This window comes from Temnothorax longispinosus, chromosome 8, assembly GCF_030848805.1.
Source record: "Temnothorax longispinosus isolate EJ_2023e chromosome 8, Tlon_JGU_v1, whole genome shotgun sequence".
NCBI classification, from domain to species: domain Eukaryota; kingdom Metazoa; phylum Arthropoda; class Insecta; order Hymenoptera; family Formicidae; genus Temnothorax; species Temnothorax longispinosus.
The window spans coordinates 3,058,466-3,081,361 of NC_092365.1; the positions used below are offsets into that span (position 1 = coordinate 3,058,466).

General features: G+C 45.8%; 1 protein-coding gene across 4 annotated transcripts in view; it reads left to right on the forward strand.

Moving 5' to 3' along the window:
- LOC139817966 (putative receptor-type tyrosine-protein phosphatase mosPTP-1) overlaps window positions 1-22,896 on the forward strand; it is a 267,152-nt gene that overhangs the window by 236,574 nt on the left and 7,682 nt on the right. For 3 of the 4 annotated variants that reach the window (XM_071786319.1, XM_071786317.1, XM_071786320.1), the window contains exons 6-17: window positions 5,720-5,907; window positions 6,004-6,118; window positions 16,190-16,399; window positions 16,992-17,272; window positions 17,479-17,735; window positions 20,064-20,347; window positions 21,052-21,272; window positions 21,534-21,659; window positions 21,801-21,976; window positions 22,116-22,407; window positions 22,486-22,657; window positions 22,745-22,869. In XM_071786319.1, the coding sequence (XP_071642420.1) occupies window positions 5,720-5,907; window positions 6,004-6,118; window positions 16,190-16,399; window positions 16,992-17,272; window positions 17,479-17,735; window positions 20,064-20,347; window positions 21,052-21,272; window positions 21,534-21,659; window positions 21,801-21,976; window positions 22,116-22,407; window positions 22,486-22,657; window positions 22,745-22,869 (2,447 nt within the window). The remainder of the gene's footprint in view (window positions 1-5,719; window positions 5,908-6,003; window positions 6,119-16,189; window positions 16,400-16,991; window positions 17,273-17,478; window positions 17,736-20,063; window positions 20,348-21,051; window positions 21,273-21,533; window positions 21,660-21,800; window positions 21,977-22,115; window positions 22,408-22,485; window positions 22,658-22,744; window positions 22,870-22,896) is intronic. The other variant, XM_071786318.1, reaches the window with a different exon arrangement.

Here is a 22,896-nt window from a genome sequence, read left to right on the forward strand (position 1 = left end):
AATTGGAACGCGACGCCACATGGCACCAGATTTCGCGAGCGGACAGTGTGTGTGTGTAAAATCGACGCTTATTAGATGCACACGATTGGTAGCGACTCGTCGACAGTCATCGACAGTAGCTCATTGTTCCGTCGTGTGAGATGGGAATAATTATACGGCTATCGAGACGCATCCAGGCAGGATTTCGCGTATCGTCACGCGGAAATGCGCACGTCCGTGTCAGAAATTAATTTAAACACCGCCGGAGACATCGACCGAGAGAAAAATTCGGCGGCGACATTATCCCCGACCTCCGTTTCGGTGAATCGGGGAATCCTCTACGCGCGATTACATTCGCGTATCATCGACGTCGGCATTTTGTAATTTCCCGTCGCAATATCGCACGCGATCCGATCAGCTGTGCTCGAATTAACGTTTCGCGATAACGCTCGCGATAAAATCGAGGTAATTCTCTAGCTTTTTTTTTTTTGCTTCGTTACGTGACTGCGACATACGGCCGGTTTCCCACGACGATTTTAGATTCGATCGCGCTCTCGAGTCGGTCATGCCGTATCGCCGCCGGTTGACAAATATCATATCGGGAAATATAATATTGTTGAACCTGGGACACGCCGCACTTTGTTTTCGCGCGATGTTAAGTAACGCGATACACTGCGGGGAATTTTTATTGTATTGAAACGAAAGAGAGGAAAAAAAATTTAACTTTCGTGAGACGTAGCGTGATAAAAAAACCCGCTGGTGGTTCAGGGCGGCGCGGATGGATGAAATGCGGTCGCGATATATTCGCGCGCGTTGTCGATGCAGCGAGTATCGCGTATGCACACGAAATCGACGGCATACGCGACCGCGGCGTATGGAGAAACGGAATAAGTATATTTCCGCGACATACTTTTCTGCGCCACGACATTTCGCATGTCACTTACGACATCCCCCGCGAGAGACAAATAAACGGAGAATAAGCGTATCGCTAAATACGAAGGAGGAAGGAACGAAACGACAATTTTTTACCGGCTGTAATTTTTTCAGAACGATGATACGAGTTCATCGATTCCCCATCTGGCGACACTCTTTCGCGCTTATCTCGTTCGTTCCCTTTGTTTTTAATTACGGGCACGCGATACGTTTTCCGACTTGAACGAAAAACACTGTCGACGCGCTCTTCGAAAAACGATATCTTCCCCTCGGTCATTGCGGTGCGGTGCGGCGCGCGACGCGCGATTCGTTTCAGTTTGCGAGTGTACGAAACGGAATGCGGCAGTCGATATGCCCACATTCGACATCGACGATCGTACGAGAGGGCGAGTAATGCGTCAATATTGACAGGGACGCGTAGACAGGTCACGTTGCGCGCGTTTCGCCGATCTGGTCGCGCGCGCGGATCGGCGGGTTTGACGGGGCGGATTCGACGGGGCGTTCGGTGAACAAACGGAACCGACGGACGGCGCGGCGCGGCGGCGGTGGGCATCGTGGGAGCTCGGTTTATGCCACCGGATTCTAATTCGTGATTCTAATTCGGTGGGTATCGGGCACGGGATAGGCCGGGGGACGGTAGGGTAGATAGGTCGATCCCCGGTGGTGGAGTCGCTCGCCCGCTTCGTCCGTGTGGGCAACGGCACGGGAATTCACGATGGCTCAAATGAAAGCACCCTTTCGCCTCCCCCCGTACACCCGGATCAATAGGGCACGGACCGACGAAACTTCTCTCCACTACCACTTTACTCGCGGCCGGGTCCAAATACGTACACGGGCACCCACGGATCCTCGTACCCATTTCCGGACCTCGTTCGCCCCCGCTCGCCATAAATATACAGCGCAACCGAGCTACCAATTAGCCATCGGGACACCCGTCGGCACTGCGTCCGTCGTCCCGGTAAGTTCATTCGCACCGACGAGTCGGAGAGTCGAACCGAAAATTGCAGAAACTCGGCGGGCGGCTAGCCGCGCGCTTTTTTTTTTCCGCCCGCCAGTCGGTATCGATGAAAAGGCATGTCCCGGTGAGAATTCGCAACTATGATCCGCAGCTACGAATGTAAACGCGATATTTAACCTCGGGTTGTAAATGTTTGTAGGTGTAAAAGTGTAAATTAATTTAGAAGAAAATGCCATTTACGGTTCGAGTAGGATCTTGGTAGCCTATTAATATATTTCTGTATATATTTCCAAGTACACATATTTCCAACTTGATAAACTGCGCGACGATTTGTTTGTCGGCTTTAAAACACAGCTTCCGTTGGAACAGTAAAATCTCGATTTAGCTTTGATGCTAATAAGCATCCTATTTAAATTACCTACTGTAAAGAATTTATTGCGAAAAATATCACCTCAACCAGATGATATTTTTCAAACCTGGAACCTGTCTCACAATCCGTGACAGGCGTCTTACCGATTCGACGAATGGCGTTAAATTGGCACTTTCTTTTAAGTCAATTTGTATGACAATTTTGTTTCTCTTAATAAAAATAAATTACCTATAAGTAAACGAGAAATAATGTTGACTTTTCTCTCGCCATTTATATAACCGGTATCAGTTTTCTGGATTTCTAATTTCGTAAGAACTCGGTACGCTAATCCATATTTCACCGTCGACTATCGATTGCGCTTGCCCGAGAAGATTACTCGGTGGCCACACTGTTAATTCTGTATATTGGACAAGTTGAGCAGATTAACAACCGCTTGTAATAATAACGATAAATGAAGGACCCAAGGCTTAATCGTCGATTGGTTTAACCGAGGAATTTGCTCATCGATTAGATATATATCCCGCACTCAGTATGATTAACTTCCACATAGGACAAACGGGAGCGAAGTCGCTAAAAAATCGAACGAAAGAACGACAGAGAGAGAAAGAGAAAGCGAGAGAGAGAGAGAGAGAGAGAGAGAGAAGGAGCGAATCGCATTGTTGCTGCCGTAACATCCGATAGGTCGGGATCCTGAGTAAGTTCATTCGCGGGAGTCGTCTCGAGAATCGGGAAAGAGCGGTAGCTTCTGCCTGCTGTGTGAACTATTTTCGATTCCGACGGGCTTGATAAAGTAGTAGAGGGATGCAATAAAGGCGCCTTTCCGCGAGTCACGTTTCGACGTAGCGATGGGAACCCGGAGGAATCTCTATAGCACAGTGTGACCGAGGTAATTTATTTTCCGTCTTGATATTACATAACGGCAATACTTTGTCGCGGCCCCGGATTAAATGATGAATCGTCCGAGAGAGCACCACCAAATCAGGGCGCGATTCTCGATCGTGTCGCGCCCTCGACAATACCGCCTAATTTTTTACACCCTTATCTATCGGTTCGTATACACGTTCGCGTTCGAGTCTAGTCGTGTTCGACGCGAACTCAGCTGTTTTACGAGTAAAAGCACAATGAGAGCGTGTTGGGAAAAAGAAAGTTAATAATTAAGGTTTAATTACGGAGGAATATGTGTTACGTAAGACGCCAGCTCTTCGATCGGCATGAGCGTAATTTCGCATGCTAAGCCGTGTAATATGTACGCTCGCGCACTTAGACGCTATTACGACGATACGTAGGTTTCGAGAACAATATTAGCGACGTTTACGCGGACGGTTTGTCACGATTAAGCGTTTCAGCGCTTACGTGGCGAAATTGGTACTTCGATAATATATCACGGAAGCATAAAACCGACGCTATCGTCATAAACACGCCGACGGGGTAATAATAAGTTAACGCAGATTTAGCGCCCGGTAAAAACTGCAGCCTCGCATTTATCGTGGCGCTAAATTGCCCGGCGAAAGTAAAGGGCGGGGCCTACCTAAGCGACTTATCACTTTTCACTTATATTTCTACTAATATCGAATTTGCTTTTGCCAGCTTATCGCCGTGCGCCACATTATCCTCTTTTCCGACAATTCGAGCAGAGGTATTTTTCTCACTGGCGCGACTTTATTTTTCATGCGAGATATTAATTATTACATTCTTTCTGTTTACGGAAAGAATTATGAAATTATAATTAATTTAATGTTATTCTTCTTTGAAATCCATAAATTAACAATTAATTCTCCTCTTTGTCGCTTTCGAATATAAAGATAGATAGACGGTAATTAAACGTTAATTAATTAAATAATTGACGATCAATTAATTAATAAAGTAATTGGTGATAACGAGACCGGTTATTATTGCAGCAAAATTCTTTATTTTTCCCATTCCTTGCACGACGTGGACGCTCGTCGCTCCGCGCGATCGTCCTCATGCAATTAATCGCTTTGCGATCGTGCAATAAACGTTTTCACCGACATTAAATACGACGGAGAGGTCGGTCAGGTTAACTGAGCGGCCGCTGACGCACAACGCGCATTAAATGTCTCGGTATAATTTCTGTAACAATTTCTCATCCCCCGCGGCCGGGTCAGATGACGTGCCGACGCGATATCGCGACAGCGCGACGGGGGTGTTTCAAAAAGTGACGCGCGGATGCTAATTATTTCGAACTCTCGGCTCTCGCCCGCCGCGCTCCTGTGACTGTGGGACAACGCGCCTCACCTGCCTGCCCTGCTCTCGCGATAAGGCAAACAAATTACGCGGGCATTAAAATTATTACACGACCATTTTTTAACTCACACCCCGTGTATCTCGACGTCACGGAGATTGAATAGCCGGCGCGGTGTGCTCCACGGATGTGTGAAACGCGACGCGCGTCCGAAAGAAACGACATTTTAATCGTCTCATGGCGAAAAATCGCGATAAGAGCGAACATATTTTTTTCGGACGTAAAAAGATCCGGTCGTTCATTGACTCGTAATGATATGGAAAAAGACACCAATTTACAGCACGTATGAATCGCGATATATGAATTTAGACGAGGGTCGCATGCACGCGGAAACGCGGGATTAAAAATGCCCGATCTCGAAAACAATTTTACAAGGAGGGGGAGGGGGGCATAAACGGTGCGTGCACTGGTAAACGATCGCACGTATGAAGAGATATTGTTAACATGGATATTGTTAACATAGATAACATGATTTTCGACGGAAATATACGCGTTTTATGTCGGATGTAAAATATAATACATTCGCGCGTGCGAATGTATCAACAACATATACGAATATCCGCCAAATTTTACATCGCACTCCTCCATATACATGAGATAACTTGAAATTTCCAAGAGAGTTCAAAAATTTGTATCCATGTGATTGCCGGTTAAATATTACGTTTTAATTTTTCTCTACATCCAGAAGGGGTGGGGAGAGGGAGGGGAGGTACGTATTTATCCGTGTTTGACACAATCACAACTATCGATTTCCAACCAGTCGAGCCCGCCACGTTTCGCCACTTTAAATATTATTTTTACGGCGTGTAATATTGCGTGTATGTTCTTCAGAATCAATTTTTTTTCATAAACTGTTGAATTTCTATCGTGTATGTTTAATGTTTCGTTTATACGTCTCGACGAGAGAGGGAGTGAGGAACGCAGAGGAGAAGAGACAAAAATAGAGAGAACCGCGAGAATTTATTTGAATTTCCCGAAGGGATCAAAACAATCTGTTCTCGTGATATTTAGATGAACTTTGGCCGCTCGAAATTGCGCGAATTTCCGTGCGTAACGATATACGTATTGCATTTTATAAACGTAATACTTTTCTCTCTCTCGGGCACGACGTGCTTTTTCACAGGATTAGGTTTTCCCTTATCTTTATTTTGGGGATTCCTGCAGCGGAAGTTTAGGATCGGTAGGATTTACGCACAATATATACGATTGTTTGCAGTACCAGAAGGAAAACCGACCATCACGGCGGCCCACAATACCTCAGCGACGTCTATTTATCTGGCATGGAAGCCGCCGAGTCGCGACACCATACACGGCGAGTTCCTTGGGTATCGCATAGGATATCGGCGACGCGAGAAAGCGGATGAGGAAATGAAAAACATCTACATTCGCGATCCTGCTGTCGACGTAAGTCACTTTGACAACTCATCTTTGCGCACCGTTTGTTAGGAGAGAAGAGAAAAAAAAAAAGAAAAAGAAAAGAAAATGCTCTTTGTCTTTCAGAATCACAGTATTCACAATTTGGATACCTTCACGCAGTACCTCGTCTCCCTGCAAGTGTTCAACCCCGAAGGTCACGGGCCCGCTTCCACGGTGACGGTGATGACCGACGAGGGTGGTAAGTAAGAGAGCGGATGGAGGACAGAAAAAAAAAGAAAATCGTCATTGCGCGATCTCGCGCGCGAGACAGAAAGTCGGAACGATAAAAAACTGAGTGCGAAATCAAATTAGGAAAATTCTCTTCGAGCACAGTATACCAGATACAGAATACCGTGTATACCCAAGTACGGTAAAGCAGAACGGTGTTATATCGTTTGCAGCGCGATATTCAACGGCAAGCTGGTTTAGCTGCAGCTGCAAGACGAGATTTCTGCGCAGTTGCGAGAACGGACGTTTGCTTGTGCACAATATCGTTTGTATCAACATTGTATTAACATTTACGTTAATTATTAAGCAGGAATTCGCGTTGTCCATAAACTTAGACTTCGGAACCTCTTTTATCGCGCTGTGAAAATTCGCGCCGGATTGCGAACGATATCTGTGGAAATTGTATTTGGCGTTTGCAATTAAAATGTCAAGATAAAGCTTCGACGCGATTTCCCCGAGGAAAAACGATCGTCAAGGTCTCTCCACAAGAAGTTCCATCCTCGTTTCTAACGCATTTAGAACGCACTGTAGTAGCCTATATAAATCTACTGTCGGTGATTCATCGTTTTCATCGTTATATCCTGAATCATCGTCATCACCGGTCTGCGCATCTACTCCACCGACAACTTTCTACCTGCCGTCGCACTCTCGTCTGCGATAGAAATTCCTCTCGGACGTCGGGAGTGCACCATTCTTGAGGGGAGTATTCCCATAATCTATAGGAAGATGCGCGATACTTTGTACCTGCGAATACCCTTGAGAATTTCTCATCCACGGAAATATTTCCCGACATTCAATATAGATTTAGTATTTTACGAGAGTTTATTTTGTAAATTTATGAGAAGTTGTCAACGAGACTTTATTTTGTGAGCTTATTAATGAGTATGAGGAAGAGAGCGAAAGAGAGAGGGGGAGGGAGATGGAGAGAGAGGACAGAGGCAGCTGATTCAAAGGTCCAAGAGTGAAAGAGAGGCTCCGGCTCGTGCGAGGGAGATGCAGAACGGGAGGAAGGGGAAGAAGTGGGGATCGTGACAGCCGGCGACCGTGCGACAGAGGAAGCCGACTGCAGAGAGACAAGGAGAGATAGCGGGAAAGAGAGAGAGAGAAAGAGAGAAAGAGGGGGAGAAAGAGAGAAAGCGGGAGCAGCTGCCTGCCACGGCGTTTCGGTCGGCGCCGCGCCTGGTCTCGACGATCGATTTTCCCCGATTTTTCAGCACGCGGCAGCCGAGCGAGCGAGAGAGAGAGAGAGAGAGAGCAGGAAGAGAGAAGTGCCCGCTCGAGTCAGCCGCGGCGAGCACGCTGCATCGGCACGCCAGCAAGCCGCCGGTCCGCTCGTCGTCCTCGTCGTCATCCGGAATACGACGACGGGAGCGGAATACCGATTCCGCGTCGGACGCACGTGCGTCTCTCGGTTCTCTCGGCCGCGTGCAACGTTGTCGGGAAGCCGCGTGTACGGAAAAGCGGAGTGAGTTCTGCGTGAGTTCCTCGAACCGGTATTGCGATACATACAAATATTTCGAACGTGCGAGGGCGAAATTCACGACGCTCTGCTCTCGCGCGGTGCTTTCGGTGCGCCGGATACGAGGGACGATGCACGAGCCGCGGCGACGAGCGCGTGTGCGCGCGCGCGCGCTCGTTCATACGCGTGAGTGCGTGAACGTAATTCAGAGTGAGCGCAAACTCGATGCAGCGCGAGTGCGCGTGTAGTCGTTGGCGTGCACGCGTCGCGCTCGCGCGCGCGGTTGACAGTACGCGCGTCCGTCGTCCCGATGTGAGTGCCCCGCTCTCCTGTGTAGAATAATAATTCCGGCGTCGGAATATCGCGTGCGTTTCTCGTCGATTGCGGTCGGTGCGGCTCGTGGAATCGTCGCGGAATCGCCGAGTGCAAAAAGTCGCGACCGAGAGAAAGGTCGCCCCTCGATAGAGAAAGAGAGAGGGAGAGAGGAAGAGAGGAAAGGAAAGAGAATGAAAAAGAGAGAAAGAGAGAGAGAACGCGAGCTCGCCGAGATGGCGGCGGACCGTCGATTCCGACGACGCCTTCTCCGGATCGCTGGTTGACGCCTAGTCCGCAAAATCGCCAGGATATATCGCGGGCGAGCCCGTTCGCCTGGGTGTGATCCTTTGTTCGAGCCGCGCGAGAGTCGCCGGGGGAGTCGCGCTCTTCGATCGGAGGGTCCCCGGTGCTCCGAATCGGATTTCGGAGTGGGCAGAGACGACGGGGTCGAGGGGTCGATACGCGAGACGCGAGCGTGAGCGAGAGATGTGCACGTCGAGCAGTGCCGAAATGAAACTGGTGCGGCGAATCCGTAATATCCTCTGTACTCCGCGACAGGGTACGCTATATAGCATCGCGGGTATCTTCTTTACGCCTTTCGACGGGTTTTTTTTCTCTTTCTCTATCTGGTCTCGTTCGATCGTCCGTTTCGTCTTTGAGTGTATCGGGCAGGTGCAGGAAGTACGGGCCGAACTGTTGTGTTCCTTTCGGAAAAAATCCTTGAGATTCTTTCATGCCCTCGTACTTCGTGAATGACGCTTCGGCGAGTGCTCGAAAGAGAAATGGGAGAGAAAGAAGGAGCTGATTAATCGATGGCGAAAGCAAAACTCGTATTCATTGTGCAAAGAAATAATGCTATATTCTCTTTCTCTCTCTCTCTCTCTTCTTTTCTTTGATTTCCAGTGCGTTGACTCGTGTCGAGTGCGAATCATCGTCGCGAGCAAACGCGTTTCGCGAATGATTTTGATTATCGAAAAACACTAATCGGTTTCAATGAGACGACAGGTGCCATTAAAGTGAAAATGCGGACTAAATCGTAGCTTTTCCTCGTCGCTCAGCTTTCAGTCCTTTTGTATTCGACGCGAGAGATTTCTACTGCAACTCATTTTGCGAACATCAATAGAATTTGATGACACTCCGCTCGTTTTTTTCCTTTGTATTCGGTGGAAGAAATAAACGACCGATATAGCACTATTATATGAGTCACTTTGATTAACAAGGAATATCGATAAACTTCAATGACACATCTGTCGACTTTATTATTTAACTTATTTTATTTATATTCGACATCTAACTATTCCAAAATGTTGCTATTGGAAAGAATCTCGATTAGGAATTACGAGGAAAAATCGTTAAAATCATTAAAATCGTTAAAATTATTAATAAAATCGTTAAACCAGACAATAAATGCTATTGAATAATAAAAGCGTCGCTACGAGAGTGATTCTAAACGGATCAATCAGACTGCCAAGTCCCGTTGAATAATAAAAGAAACGGATCGCGGCGTCTCCTTAACTTCCGGTCCGATTCGACACGAGAGGAAAAATAGCCGAATCGAACGATTCCGTCGTGGCGCAGCGCGGCGACGCGCGGCAACGACGACGACGACGATGCGACGTTGAAGGACTCCGGTCGTCGTTGCGAGTTCGATCGGCGAAACTCGGTGCATCCGCTGCGGGGCCGCATCGTGGAGACGCGCGGGGAAAGGAGCGGCGGCGGCGGCGGCGACGACGACAGATCGTCGCAGGGTCGACGACGACAGGTTCAACGCACGCTCCTCCGGTACTTCTCTCGCGAGCAAAAATCGCGAGAGCGAGCGAACGCGATCGGGGTCAATCCATTCCGCGTCGCCACGCCGTTTCGAATCCACCAGACTCTCTCGGGCCGTCCCAATTTCGACCAGACGTTCCTCATGAATGGTCCATCCGCACGCGCGACATGCGATCCTCTCTGACAATTTCTCTCCTTCTTTCCTTCACCGAAAACGTAAGAAAAGATCGCGCTCTCTCGGAAGCTCGCCGGTCTCGCCCTTCCTCGCTTCCTATTTCCGGAAGATGCGAAACGTGATTACGCTACGAAATTCTTTACGGAACGTGCCGATTTTATTCGTTCGTTATCATTGCTCTTCCTCTTCCGGGGATAATTCTCGACGTAATTTTCGATAGTGCTTCATTGTGCGAAACGTTCATTCCGCGCCGGCTGAATGTAGACGAGTCACGAAATGGGGCGCGGTCCCTGGTTTTTTTTTCCGCTCTCATTTGGACGATTATATTCAGGGTTCCGACTCGCTGCAGCGGAGTAAAAAACTCGAGCGAGCGAATTGACGTGGGAATCGTGGATTAACCCCATCCGCTTTACATCCGCTCTTTTCCGCGGAGGACCAACGTTTTCAAATGTTTCGCTAACAAATTATTCAACGTCATACATGTTCAATGCACAACTATATAGATGGTGTATTTCAATTACAATAACATCGATCGTAAACCCATAAAGGAAATATTATGTTTTAATTACCGTTCCAATACGTGAAACGCAATATAGGTACGCATCTTTTATGATTCGCAATAAAAACGCATAAAAAGATCTTTAACGAAATGTCATTATTCCTTTATGAGCCAATTGCGGCCGGTCGTTATACGTGATCGCACGTGTGCAATTCTTCTGCATTGAATAAAAGTTTATATTGTCGTGAAATAACGCGTGTCGCGTTATTCGTCGGCATTGTGCTCCGAAACTCTCGCAATTATTTATCTATTCCGCGGTGCTAATTAAGCAGAATGGAATATGAAACTGGAGCGCGATCCTCTCTTTGCACGAGGGATATCTCGTCCTCTTTTTCTCTCTCTCTCTCTCTCTTTTTCTTTATTGACGAGGAAGCGCTATTGTTATTGGCCGTCCTGTAATTTGCTTCTTTATCCGTTTAACCTGGCGTTCGAGCCAACGCAGTTTCTCTCGCGACTGATATTTAATTGTTCACATTGTATCGGGAAAATTCACTCTCATTAGTTCGAGAGTTCCTTCTCTTCGTCGATCGGAAATTGAAGGGATATGGGATACGGGCTGGAAAAGTCCATACGTGCACGAACTTTCTATTTCGTGCTGAAATTTTATTTAGAAATCGGTTTTCCCGTAAAGATGTGAAGAGACTTCCATCCTGAAAACGTTTAAGAAATAATCGCGAATTAATCTCTATCAAACGCGAATACGCAAGAGTCCTTTAATTTCAAATACTTTTTTAAGCAAAAATTTTAACGATTAACAAAATATTTTATATCGATAAAGCCCAACTGATCTTAAAAAAAAATTGGTTTTCAGAAATCTTATTCTAACTTTTATCGATGTGTAATTAAATTGCTCTTCCTTGATTATAAATACATTTTCAGATATTTTTCACTTCTATATACCTGCATTATTATTTAGAATACAGAATTCAATACATCGATATTGATACCGTCGTGTAGCGTTAAGTATTGTTTAGGAATATAACAGCGCTATATATTCCCCTAGTCTATCTACTAAACTCTATCCACTAAAAACGCAAGGGGAAGTCGCTCTACAACGTTCCAAGGGGGCCGAATAATCCGCTGCTGCCTACGTTCCTCCCTCGTGATACACGATCACGCGTTCGATGATGAATGGGGACGCGATTGGTATTCGTAATAATATTTCGGCTACCACCTAGCGATCTTCCTTTTCGCGCATTTACTCGCAACGTTAAAGCGACCACTATCGGAGTATCGCTACGGGAGTAGTTTAAATATTGATAAAGCAGTGTACGTGTCTTATCGGCGCGAGTTAATGCACCGTGTGCGCTATCGATGTCAACTTTCGATTCGACCTTTCCGAGGCTGGGCAGACAGAGTCGAGTCTGACCTCGCGGAACTCTCTCTCTCTCTCTCTTTCTCTCTCTGGCTCTCCGTAGATAGCGAGTTATCCGCATCCGCTATTCCGTGCACACTCCGCCGGGATTTCTCGCTCGGGATGTCTCTCTTTCGCGCAAGCCGAGGCCGTTTCGCGAGGAGCTCGCGCTCGAGACTCATGCGAGGTCGTTTGTTCCCAAACAGGAAGTAGTCGTTCTCGAATCTAGCGTCGTGCAGCCGCCGCCGCGACGATTCTCGAAAGGTTGATCCGTCGCCCGATAACCCCAAGGAACCTCTCGCAGCCGCGATGTGACAGTGACAACACACGAACCGACCGGTGTACAATGCGTCGTTGTGCGCTCTGTTCTTGGACGACGCTGCGATAATAATTGAGCGAAAACGCGTCGCGAGAGGAGCGCGCCGTGTTTCTCCGGCGAGGATGGGCGAATTCGTGAAATAGCGAGAAAGAAGGAAGATTTGGAGCGAAGAGAGAAGGGAATAAAGGAAAGAGAAAAGGAGAGAGAGAGACACACGCACGCGAGCACGCGGCGTTCTACCAGCTGCAGTCGCAGCGTGCGAAGAAAGGAAGAAAGAAGAAGAAATGTCGTGGACCAGCGTGGCCAGTGTCGCTCAACTGGCGGCCTCGCTAGCCCTGCTCCTGAGACTCCTCGTCGCCACGGCGGATCCGATCACGCAGACAACCGACGAGCAAATCTTCGAGCGGACGACCTACATTATGCCGTTTTCCACGGAGAATGACAGCGATATCGGAGGTAATTCGCCGAAGTCACCTTGCGACAGACAGGCTGACGCAAAGTTGTTCCTCCTACTCGGGAAAAGTGCGAGGCGTTAGACTAAGAATATGTTAAGAAAGGAAACGCTACAAAGAATATATGTACCGATGCATATGTGAGATAATAGCATATAGAAATTAACACTAGAACTACCGAAGGGATCAAAATGGAAAAAGAAACAATTTTATAAAATTAATTATCTGTATATTTTAATAAAAATCAAAGAAAAATTCAAAAATTGCGACGTTTCAAAAATGAATAATAATTATTTTAAAACATGTTAAATAAGATTTTGACTCTCTTGGTAGTTTTAGTGTTAAATATAACAAATAATGAGACGATATGTATTGATAGCGGTAGAAATAAAATACACTAACAATAAATGAAGAAGTGACATCATGCATTCGCGGTGCTTTCAGTGTATTATTTTACAGCATCTTCGTTAGATCAAAGATAACATTTAGCGGATAAGACCACGTTGCGATACTGTACTACGAATTCAAATCTCCTTCAATGTGGCGTGGAATTACAACGTACAAAATTAAGATTATGTAAATCCGATCCGATGTTGCGTCTGGAAATGGAATTTTATTTATGTCTATGCGTTTCCAATTACTCTAACAGTCGGCCTGATAATATAATCGAGCGATCGGCGCGCCAAGATGAACCGAACATCGACATTATTAACGATAACGTAAAGAAAATCAACTCTGAATCGACAATTCATATTCGCGCGAGTAAAACGAGAGGTGTCGCGCGCTCGCAATATGCAAACGAGTCCGGCGGTGAAAATCTCGCGCGCGTTTTAACGCGTAATTAATTGGCAAAAACAAACGCGCGAGTTTCACTAGGAAATACCACGCGCCCGCTCCGAGTGTATTGCGTTACAGCGTCACTCGGCACGCAGCGGTGCCACCTCGTAATCACCTTGCGAGCATAAGACTCTGTCCACTCGTGTAATCGACGCTTAACTCATTTCCCGTTCCGTTTCGATTTCGCGGAACGCGACAGGCGACGCGACAGGCGGCGCGGCGCGGTGCAACGTACGTGCGTCCCTCGTTCTCGCCCGTGAGACGCCTTAAAGGACGCGAGAGAGGCGCGAATCGCCTTCTCCGCGAACCTCCGCGGTTCACCTACAATGCACACCCAACGATTGCGCAAACGTTTTTAAATGCACACCGACGCGCGTGCACACACGATACACGTGCCGCGGTATATTATGACACAAGCGTGAATCGTTTGCCGGTTTATTTTGTAACGCGCGTTGCAATTGCCGCCTGACTTTGTGCGTCACGGGAAAACGAATATTTTGCAACATTTTTTTTTTATTGCGCGCGCGGGACTCGCCCGACCGTAATTGCGGACGAACCGGCCAGCGTATTGTTTTCCCCACGTAAAAGCGTAATAAAATATTGACAAGATTGACTCCGCGTTTTCGTATACCTAAAAGCCTGCACACGTCACATCTGCCTTTTTTTTTTCGTCGCGTGTGCAACATATAGCGGTGCAGCACGTGCATCGCCATGGCAACGATTACTTACTGACCTCAAGTGTCGCCGGAGTATAAAATTATGGAAATACGCCCGTCCTCAGAATTGTCTGCGAGAGTAAAACCGCGCCGTGTTACGTCTCGCGCGCGCGTGAGATCCGGACATTCTATTTTTATGACAGGACCCAAGGCCGGTAGCCTAATCCGGACGTGTAAATGCATGTCAGGGCCTCTCGCCGTTGCGAAGAATTAATGACTCCTTAAAGTAACTTTTATATGAAGTAAGACAATTATTAGCATAATAAATTGCAAAATTAAAAAAATATCTCTATTAACAGAATTTGCAGAGAGATAATCGTTTCCTTGTATTGAAAGATTAAAATGAAGAATATTAATTGGTCAATCGAAATTCTCCGCTCGCGGACGAAAGTCAAAGGAACTCGGAATAGCTGCAGCTCGATCGGATGCAACTCGTGGCGGTACAAATCGAAGAGCATGCAGACGCGAGAGTCCGGCACTCGAAGCAGGTACCTCAGGTTTTCTTATCGGCTGTTCCTTTCACTCGTGAACCGTTACTTCAGTGGGAACCTATCTTAATAAAAGGCACTTTCGCCTACATAGTTCTCCCCGGTCCCTCGGCTCCGCGAAATGCACGATAATTCTTAGACGCGTGGGGGTTTTTCCTCGATCGTCGCAATTGCGTGCGATTGAGGTGCATCGTTTGACGCCCGCTTTACGACGCTTTGTCGCGTAATCGCTTCGCGACATCCCCCCTCTCGGGATGAGATCATTTCTCGACGATTCGTCACAGAACGTGGCTCCGACGAACATCAGGGCGTCAGCGAGTTCTAAGTAGTTTCGACGTAGATCGTTTTCCGCGCCGCCGTGCAACGATCGCGACCTTGCGCCTCGTGGACCGGTAATCGTATTCGCTTTTCAGCCCGATAGTAATACGAGAACACGATCCCCGCGTGCGTGCACAGACTCGATATGACATCATCCGCCGCCGTAGCTCGTAAAGCTTGTAAAAGGTGACTCTCCCGTTCTCCGACAGCCTCGCTCGTTTTATTACACGTCGTTAATCTAATGCGAATTCGATAAGCTTTAAACGCGGAGTATCGTAGGAGATGACAAGGCGAACTAACGACCGCCAAATAAATTCTGGATAGGAGTCAGCGAGAGGAAATGATTTTCCTGCCCGCATCGTCGATAGTTATGAGTAAAATAATTTAACAATCGCGCTGAAAAGAGACTTCTTATACTCTTCAACTTAATTTGATTAAGAATCTAGTCTTGATTTATCAAGCATCTACATATTTCCTTATTTTTACTTTTAATCGAAAGATTCGACAGGATTTCCCTCATACCACAAGTGTCTTACGTTCTATTTAGAGTGCGTCTCGGTATGCCGTCTAAGCAAGTCTACCGTCAATGATTTTACGCAGCCGACGATAGAATGCAAATCAATTTGCATGTTTTATACCGCACGCCGCGCGGCGTATGGTAATGCCGCGGCAGATGTATGAATATTCAATAAATTTGAACTCTCTTATGAACGCTTCGATGGCCGTTTATTCATCCGTATTATTTATTCGAGAAAATAAAGCTTTAGAAAAATGGAAATACAGTTGGGTATCGATATCTGCTGCTCGAGAGAACAGATGACTGTAAACTGTATAGAAATGGACCCGGCAGCGTCGGCTGTATATCCCCCCGAGTATCCAGCGAGAGAACATCGGAGTCATATTCTTTTCTTATCAATGCGACGCGTAGTAAAGAGCAGGATAAGATCCGATGTCTCGTATCTCTCTCTTTCTCTCTCTCTCTCTCTCTTCCGTTATGCCTGACCCAAAGTGCATATATACAGAAAATGTGTCATAGAAAAGTATGCGACGCATGTGCCCGGTCTATTTCTTTATGTCGATGTAAATACAGACAACACGTACGAAGAAGCGTTCCGCCTGAACAATGAAAGAATGAAATAAGGATTTCTACTGGCCTAGTTTACTATTTCTGAGCGCGCTGAATACTTTGTCTCAGCGCGACATTGCGAACGATGACGAGAAAAGGAAAGGTTAACGTATTGTAATAAAAAACGTGGTTTTTTTCTCTCTCTTCCTTCCAGCGCCGACAAAGCCGGAGAATCTCACCTCTCGGGGAATCACGGGCACCACCATTGAACTCTTCTGGTCGGAGCCTGAGAACGCCAACGGTGTCATCGCCGGTTATCGCGTTTACTACATGCATTCCAATTATACGGACGTTAAGATGCACATACCCGACAAATCTGCGGACTCCGACGACACGTACATCGAATTTGTTCTGAAAGAACTGCGTAAGTATATATACCTTCCAGCTTCTAAGGTGCATGAAAAACACGGCAGGCACGGATGACATCACTTAAACGTTATTCTATTGTTCTAAATTGTGGGAATTTGATTAGCGGATACCTCTCTTTCTCTGACAATGTCACGCAGTTTATCTTTTTACTTTAACGCGCAAATATACGATGTTTAGCATCGGTCGACGCGCGCTATCCGGCCTTTGTGTCTTTTTTTTAACGCGCCAGATAACGCGAGATTAACCATGTAATCTTCGCTCGACAACGAATAGTCGTTACAGCAGACGACCGGAGATAGGTCGGTGTACTTAGTTTATTGATAAGGAAAGCCCGAAGAATTCTTATCGCCGCACGCACTTTTTTTTCTCACATTTACTTGCGCCCGCTCGGCGCAAGTAAATGCATCGTTAGACAATTCGTTTTAATTACGGATGGTGAGGCAACCAAGTATTTTATCGCGTCGGGAAAGGATCTCGTTAAGATCCGATTAGATACGGTCGCGCCGAAACTAGTTTCTTGACTCCTATTCATGAAATTTAATTTGCTCAATTATATCACTCATGATCTTCGCACTGTCCCGTTGCAGATCCGTACACCGAATACAAGATCTGGGTGAAGGCTTACACGCGGAAGAACGAGGGCGAGCCATCCGATCAGATCATTCGCAGGACCGACATAACAGGACCGAGCGCACCTCAGATCTTGAATTTAACTTGCCAATCCCACGAATCTGTCTACGTTCACTGGGCCAGGCCGGCGAACTTCTGGGGCTCGATCGATTATTACTACATCAATTATCGGAGGGACAATGGGAGATACTACGAGGAGATCGAAATGACAACCGACAAAAATCATCTCGAAAGCGGGGTACATTTTACAATTTAATATTCAGCAATAATAATGAGAGATTAACACATTTTATATTTAATATAACAATTTATAAACTGTTCCACTATTGACAATAATATTACTAATAAAAGCTACTTAATTTTTTGTCTCGTCAATAAGTCTTTATTTAGATAAAAGCAATTATGACGTAACCGTAAGAAACGTTTATGAATTCATGCTCGCAGGCGATTATACCCAACCTGACTGTGAACACCGTTTACGAGATCATGGTGCGGGGGGCCACCAGGAGCACAATAGACAGCCATCTGATCATTCAAGGCGACAGCTCAATACCGACGAAGGTGTTGGTCACCCGCGACTGCGACAAGATACCGCCCTTGATGCGCCGCAGCAGCAAGGATCTCAGCGCGGGCGTGATCGCCGGTATGGTCTGCGCCTGCTTCGCCGTGATGCTGGCGATTACGTCCTTCGTGCTGTGGAAGTAAGTCACGGTTTAACGCACGGCGCGTTATCGCGCATACGGAGGAAACTTTAGCTGCATCCGACCGCACCGGGCGATATACATATTTCCGCGTCGCGCGCCAACGAGCGCAACCGCGCGCGCGCGAAAAGAAAGAAATAAAAATCGAAACTCTTTGAGCGTATTATATAAAGATTGCCCGTCGCTCTCTGTAGCGTCATTTAAATTTCCCGGATAAAAGATCAGTATCTTTTATCCGGGCAATCTGTGACACACGTTAAACAAAGCCCTCCCCCCTCTTTTCTTTACGTAATTTCCAACGACGCCTACGTCGAGATTAATTAATAAATTAGTTACGTCTTTATCGCGACCGATACGACGTACGATCGAAAAGTTGGAATAAAAACCGCATAACGGAGAGAAATGACAACGAGAGATCTACTTTCTCTCGCTGCAACAAGTTACGCTTTACAGTTACGGTCGATCTTGCAAAGTATTATTTCGCATCGCCGACGTTTCACTTCCGCTCCGCGCCGGCCGATCTAACGCTACAAATGATCTGTTATTTTTGTTAGCTGGAAATTGTCGACCGGACAATATCGGTACCTATACGTACGAGCGCAAATAACGTGTGCCTGGATCGCGAATCGCATTTGGAGTACGGCGCGGGCAATTAGAAAGTTTCCGAAGCGAACGATGCAATCACGCGCACCTTCGCACGCACCCGCAAACTATTTTTCCCATTCAGACTTTCCCACTTGATTTCCCGCTGCGGCCCATATCGTCCCAGCGACCTCCTCTCATTTATGATCCTCGGATTATCTCGTTCTCGGAGAAAGTTTATATAGTAATTCGTCAAATTCTCCTACGCTACACATTTCATTTTATAAACTAATTTAATAATGTCACCCAAGTAAATAAGATGATAAATTGCATAACATAAAGAGTATCTTAAAAATTAAAATGAAATATGTCCTTTACAATCTCATTTCTATTAAATTTCTCATCGTCAAATCATGATGTACATTATTTGAGTATCTATATTTTATATAATAAATTGCATATATCATAAAGAATATCTTAAAAATTGAAATAAAAAATAAGTCTCTTATAAATTTTATTTCTATTAAATTTCTTATCGTCAAATCATGATGCACTGTAAATTATTTGAAATATATGTATGTATTATACGGCGTCATTAATGCCTAGTCCCCAAAATTGGATGCGTTTCGGAAACTCACTCTTCGTCTCTTTCTACCTGTTCTCTTTAGAAAGAGACGATATTGATATTATTTTTACATCATCTCTCTGTCTCTCTCTCCCTTTTCCTTTTCCTTTTTCTTTTTCTTTTCCTTTTCCTATCGTAGCAAACCTATACAACACGGCTTCTTTTTCTATTATATATATATTTCGCTAATACCAACGAATTTTTATCAAACATGATTTACGGGGACGTTCTACACGTGTGCGAAGGAGATACGATGCGTATTTTAATATCCCGACACTCGCTCTTGTGTGTCTCTCTATCTCTCTATCTCTCTCTCTCGCGTTATCGTGAGATAACGACCGGTGACAAGGCCTAAGTATGCTCTTACAGTCACCGTAGGCCATTCGTGGCACGGTGCGGAGCGGAGCGAAGCGAAGCCAAGCTCGGAGCCGAGCAACGCAGCGTGACGCCACGCCGCACGCATCGAGTTAGACTTTTGCGCGCCACGAGAGCGAGAACGCGTGTGCTGTTCGTGCTCCTCGTGCTCCGTTTCTTCTCGTTTCTTGCGCGTCAGTGTCTCGGGTGACGTTCAGGAACTACGAGGCAACCGCGGGAGCGATGTGCGAAGGATCGGCGGCCGTGGCTGATGACAAACTCATTTTCTGGGTCACGGACGGGATCCGGCCTAATCGTCATTTATTTCGCAAACGCGTGCGTTGATTATTCGCGGGCGGCCTCGCCTACGATGGATGCTGTCGTCCGGAAGATTATGCCGCCGAAATGAAGAAGTTTTTTCGCAACTTGTAAGTTTCGGTGAAATCCGTGAATTCGAAGCCGTGTGATACGTAGGAATGTGTTATCGGCATTGATTTTAGTGTATCAATATTTGATCGTTGCTATCTGCCCAACCCATACGTGTTTCTCATCGATTACAAACTCTGCAGCTCGGATATACTTGAATAATCCTAAATTAATTGTGGAGCGTAGTTCATTATTGTAGACGATCGATATACCTTTGAAATTGTTTTTCAAAAATAATGCACATAAAAGATTCTCTAAACATTTGTAGAAATGTTTTGTCAAAATGTGTTTGGAAAAAAAGGAGATATATATCGAGATACCCTTTTCTTTTTTTTATCTAGACCGATCTTTAGGAAATGCTTCCACACTGCCTATTACTACCTGGATTATCCGCCACGGAACGTTCCTACGCTTCAAGAATGGGAGAACAGCGAGCAGGACGGCGAGAGAACCGCCGTGGCCGTTCAGCAATTCGTTCAGCACGTTGCGAGCCTTCACGCCGACGGTGACATCGGTTTCAGCAAAGAATACGAGCTAATACAGTCGGAGACCGGCGATTATACCGTGGAGAATTCCCAGTTCGCTGAGAATAAGGCCAAGAACAGATATCTGAATATACTCGCGTGTAAGTAGCAATTGACGTATCGCCCGTTCGTGCGCAGTCGTAATATTTACAAACGAAAGGAAATATCTTAATATAGAACCGGTAATACCACTGCTCTGTCTCTCTCCGCTCCTCGCGAGAGCGTTCCATTTTTTAAAGGATGGCTTCCACTTGCCGTGTCGTGTCAATGAATACGTATTCCCTCCGTTTGATTTATTTCAGCTCGGCCTGACCCCTCAGTCGCTGACCCCCGCGTCGATACCATCTGGCTGAGATCATGACGTATCATTATCAATTTCGACGACAAGAAATTAAAGCTCGAGCTAGACTTATCGCGTAGTAGAATAATAAATTCGTTCGGAAAGAAGTAAAGTTCACCACGAATCGAGAATACTCTCTCGCGCTCGCGAAATTCGCGCGTTCGAAATAGAAAATGTCTCTTCATTATCCACGGGTTGGAACAATCGATATAATCTCCGAAAATGAGGTGATAAAAATAAAAATGAGGTAATATAAAATATATCTTGGCTTGAATAGAGTACGCTGATATTTGCGTCGATCAAACTGATAAGTGGATAATCGTCTAGTCTAGCGCGATTAAAATCCGTATTTTTAGACCGGTAACAAATTATAATTGTGGAGATTACGATTGTAATGAGAATGCGGAGGCGTTGCCTTAACTGGGCGAGGCAGTTTAATTTTATTCTTTATGTTATTATCATTAGACGACCATACTCGTGTGCAATTGCTCTCCTGCGGCGGTGGGCCGCCTAAAAAGGGCCAGGATTACGTTAACGCGAATTACATCGATGGATGGCAAAGAGCGCGAGCTTACATCGGTACCCAGGGTCCACTTCCGCCTACGTTCGACGGTTTTTGGCGGATGGTCTGGGAGCAGCGCGTATCAATAGTCGTAATGATTACCAATCTGGTCGAGCGCGGTCGTGTAAGTACAAAGTTGATATCAATACTTTTTTATAACATTAATCAATAGTTACATAACGACACGGTGAATACAATTATGAAGTCAATATTGATATTTCTTTTACAACGTTAACCAAAAGTTACATAATAAAATGGTGAAAGAATTATGAGTGGGAACAAAGATAAATTATTCATATGCGCAAATGCTTGCCTCACTATAATTAGTGAAGGAATCTGATGTATTAAGTTATTGTTACTTATGGATTATTATTGTTACTTGTAGAGGAAATGTGATATGTATTGGCCCAAAGAAGGGACCGAAACGTACGGTTACATTCAAGTAACTTTAGTGAAGGAGGACATTATGGCCACGTACACCATCCGCACTCTCCAAATTCGACATTTAAAGGTATATATTTAGAAATAAAGTGTGTGTATGTGCGCTTAAATCGTTCTTCAGAGAGGAATGGACGTGAAAAAGCATCGTGATAAAATCAAAAGCCAATAATCGAATAATCCTCCCAACGAGAAACCATTTCGGATTTTTAAGCAGATCAAGAAGAAGAAAAATGGGACCAATATGGGCGAGCGCACTATATGGCAATACCACTACACCAGTTGGCCTGATCACGGCGTGCCCGATCATCCTTTACCCGTTCTGAGCTTCATCCGCAAATCGTCCAACGCTAATCCGCCCGAGGCTGGACCTATTGTAGTGCATTGCAGGTGAAAATCGCATTTTGACAATTTTTAATTAACAGAGATTTCCAATTCGACATTGTATGCTTCTTTTTTTAGTATTTCTAGCGACCTTTAACGATCGCTCTCTCTCTCTCTCTATTCGAAATATTTTTTTTTGTTTCAGCGCCGGCGTCGGGCGTACCGGAACGTACATCGTAATTGACGCCATGCTGAAGCAAGCTAAAGCAAAGGGCGAGATCAACGTATACGGTTTTCTCAAACACATCCGCACTCAGAGAAACTTTCTGGTTCAGACGGAAGAGCAGTACATCTTTATCCACGATGCTCTGCAGGAAGCGATCGAGAGCGGCGAGACCAATATTGACGCCAATAACTTAATAAAGCACATTCAAGACATGCTGTGCCCATCGAATACCAAGACTGACGCATGGAACAACATTGAAGCTCAATATAAGGTAACTGATTTATCCTTGGATTTGACCAATGTTCGAAAGTTAAATTATTTAATTTAATTATGTGTCATTTCTCTCTAGTTGGTGACGTCGTGGAAACCCAAGGACTTCAATCTCGTGTCCGCCACCAAAGCATGCAACGTCCACAAGAATCGTAATATGGACATTGTCCCTATCGAGAACGCGCGCGTGCATCTAACGCCGAAACCAGGCGTCGACGGAAGCGACTACATAAACGCGACATGGGTTTCAGGTAGGTATATCAATCATGCCTCTCTTCGTGTAGAGGCGCAGTCTAAATTCCTCGTTGCGAACGACAGTAAAAACATGGTATTTCTAGGCTTTCAACGCAACCGCGAGTTTATCATAACGCAGCATCCGATGGAGAGCACCATAATGGAATTCTGGCAAATGATGTGGGACCACAATGCGCAGACTATCGTCATGTTAACTCAGTGCGACGAGGTATGTCTCGAAGATTAAGATAATCGT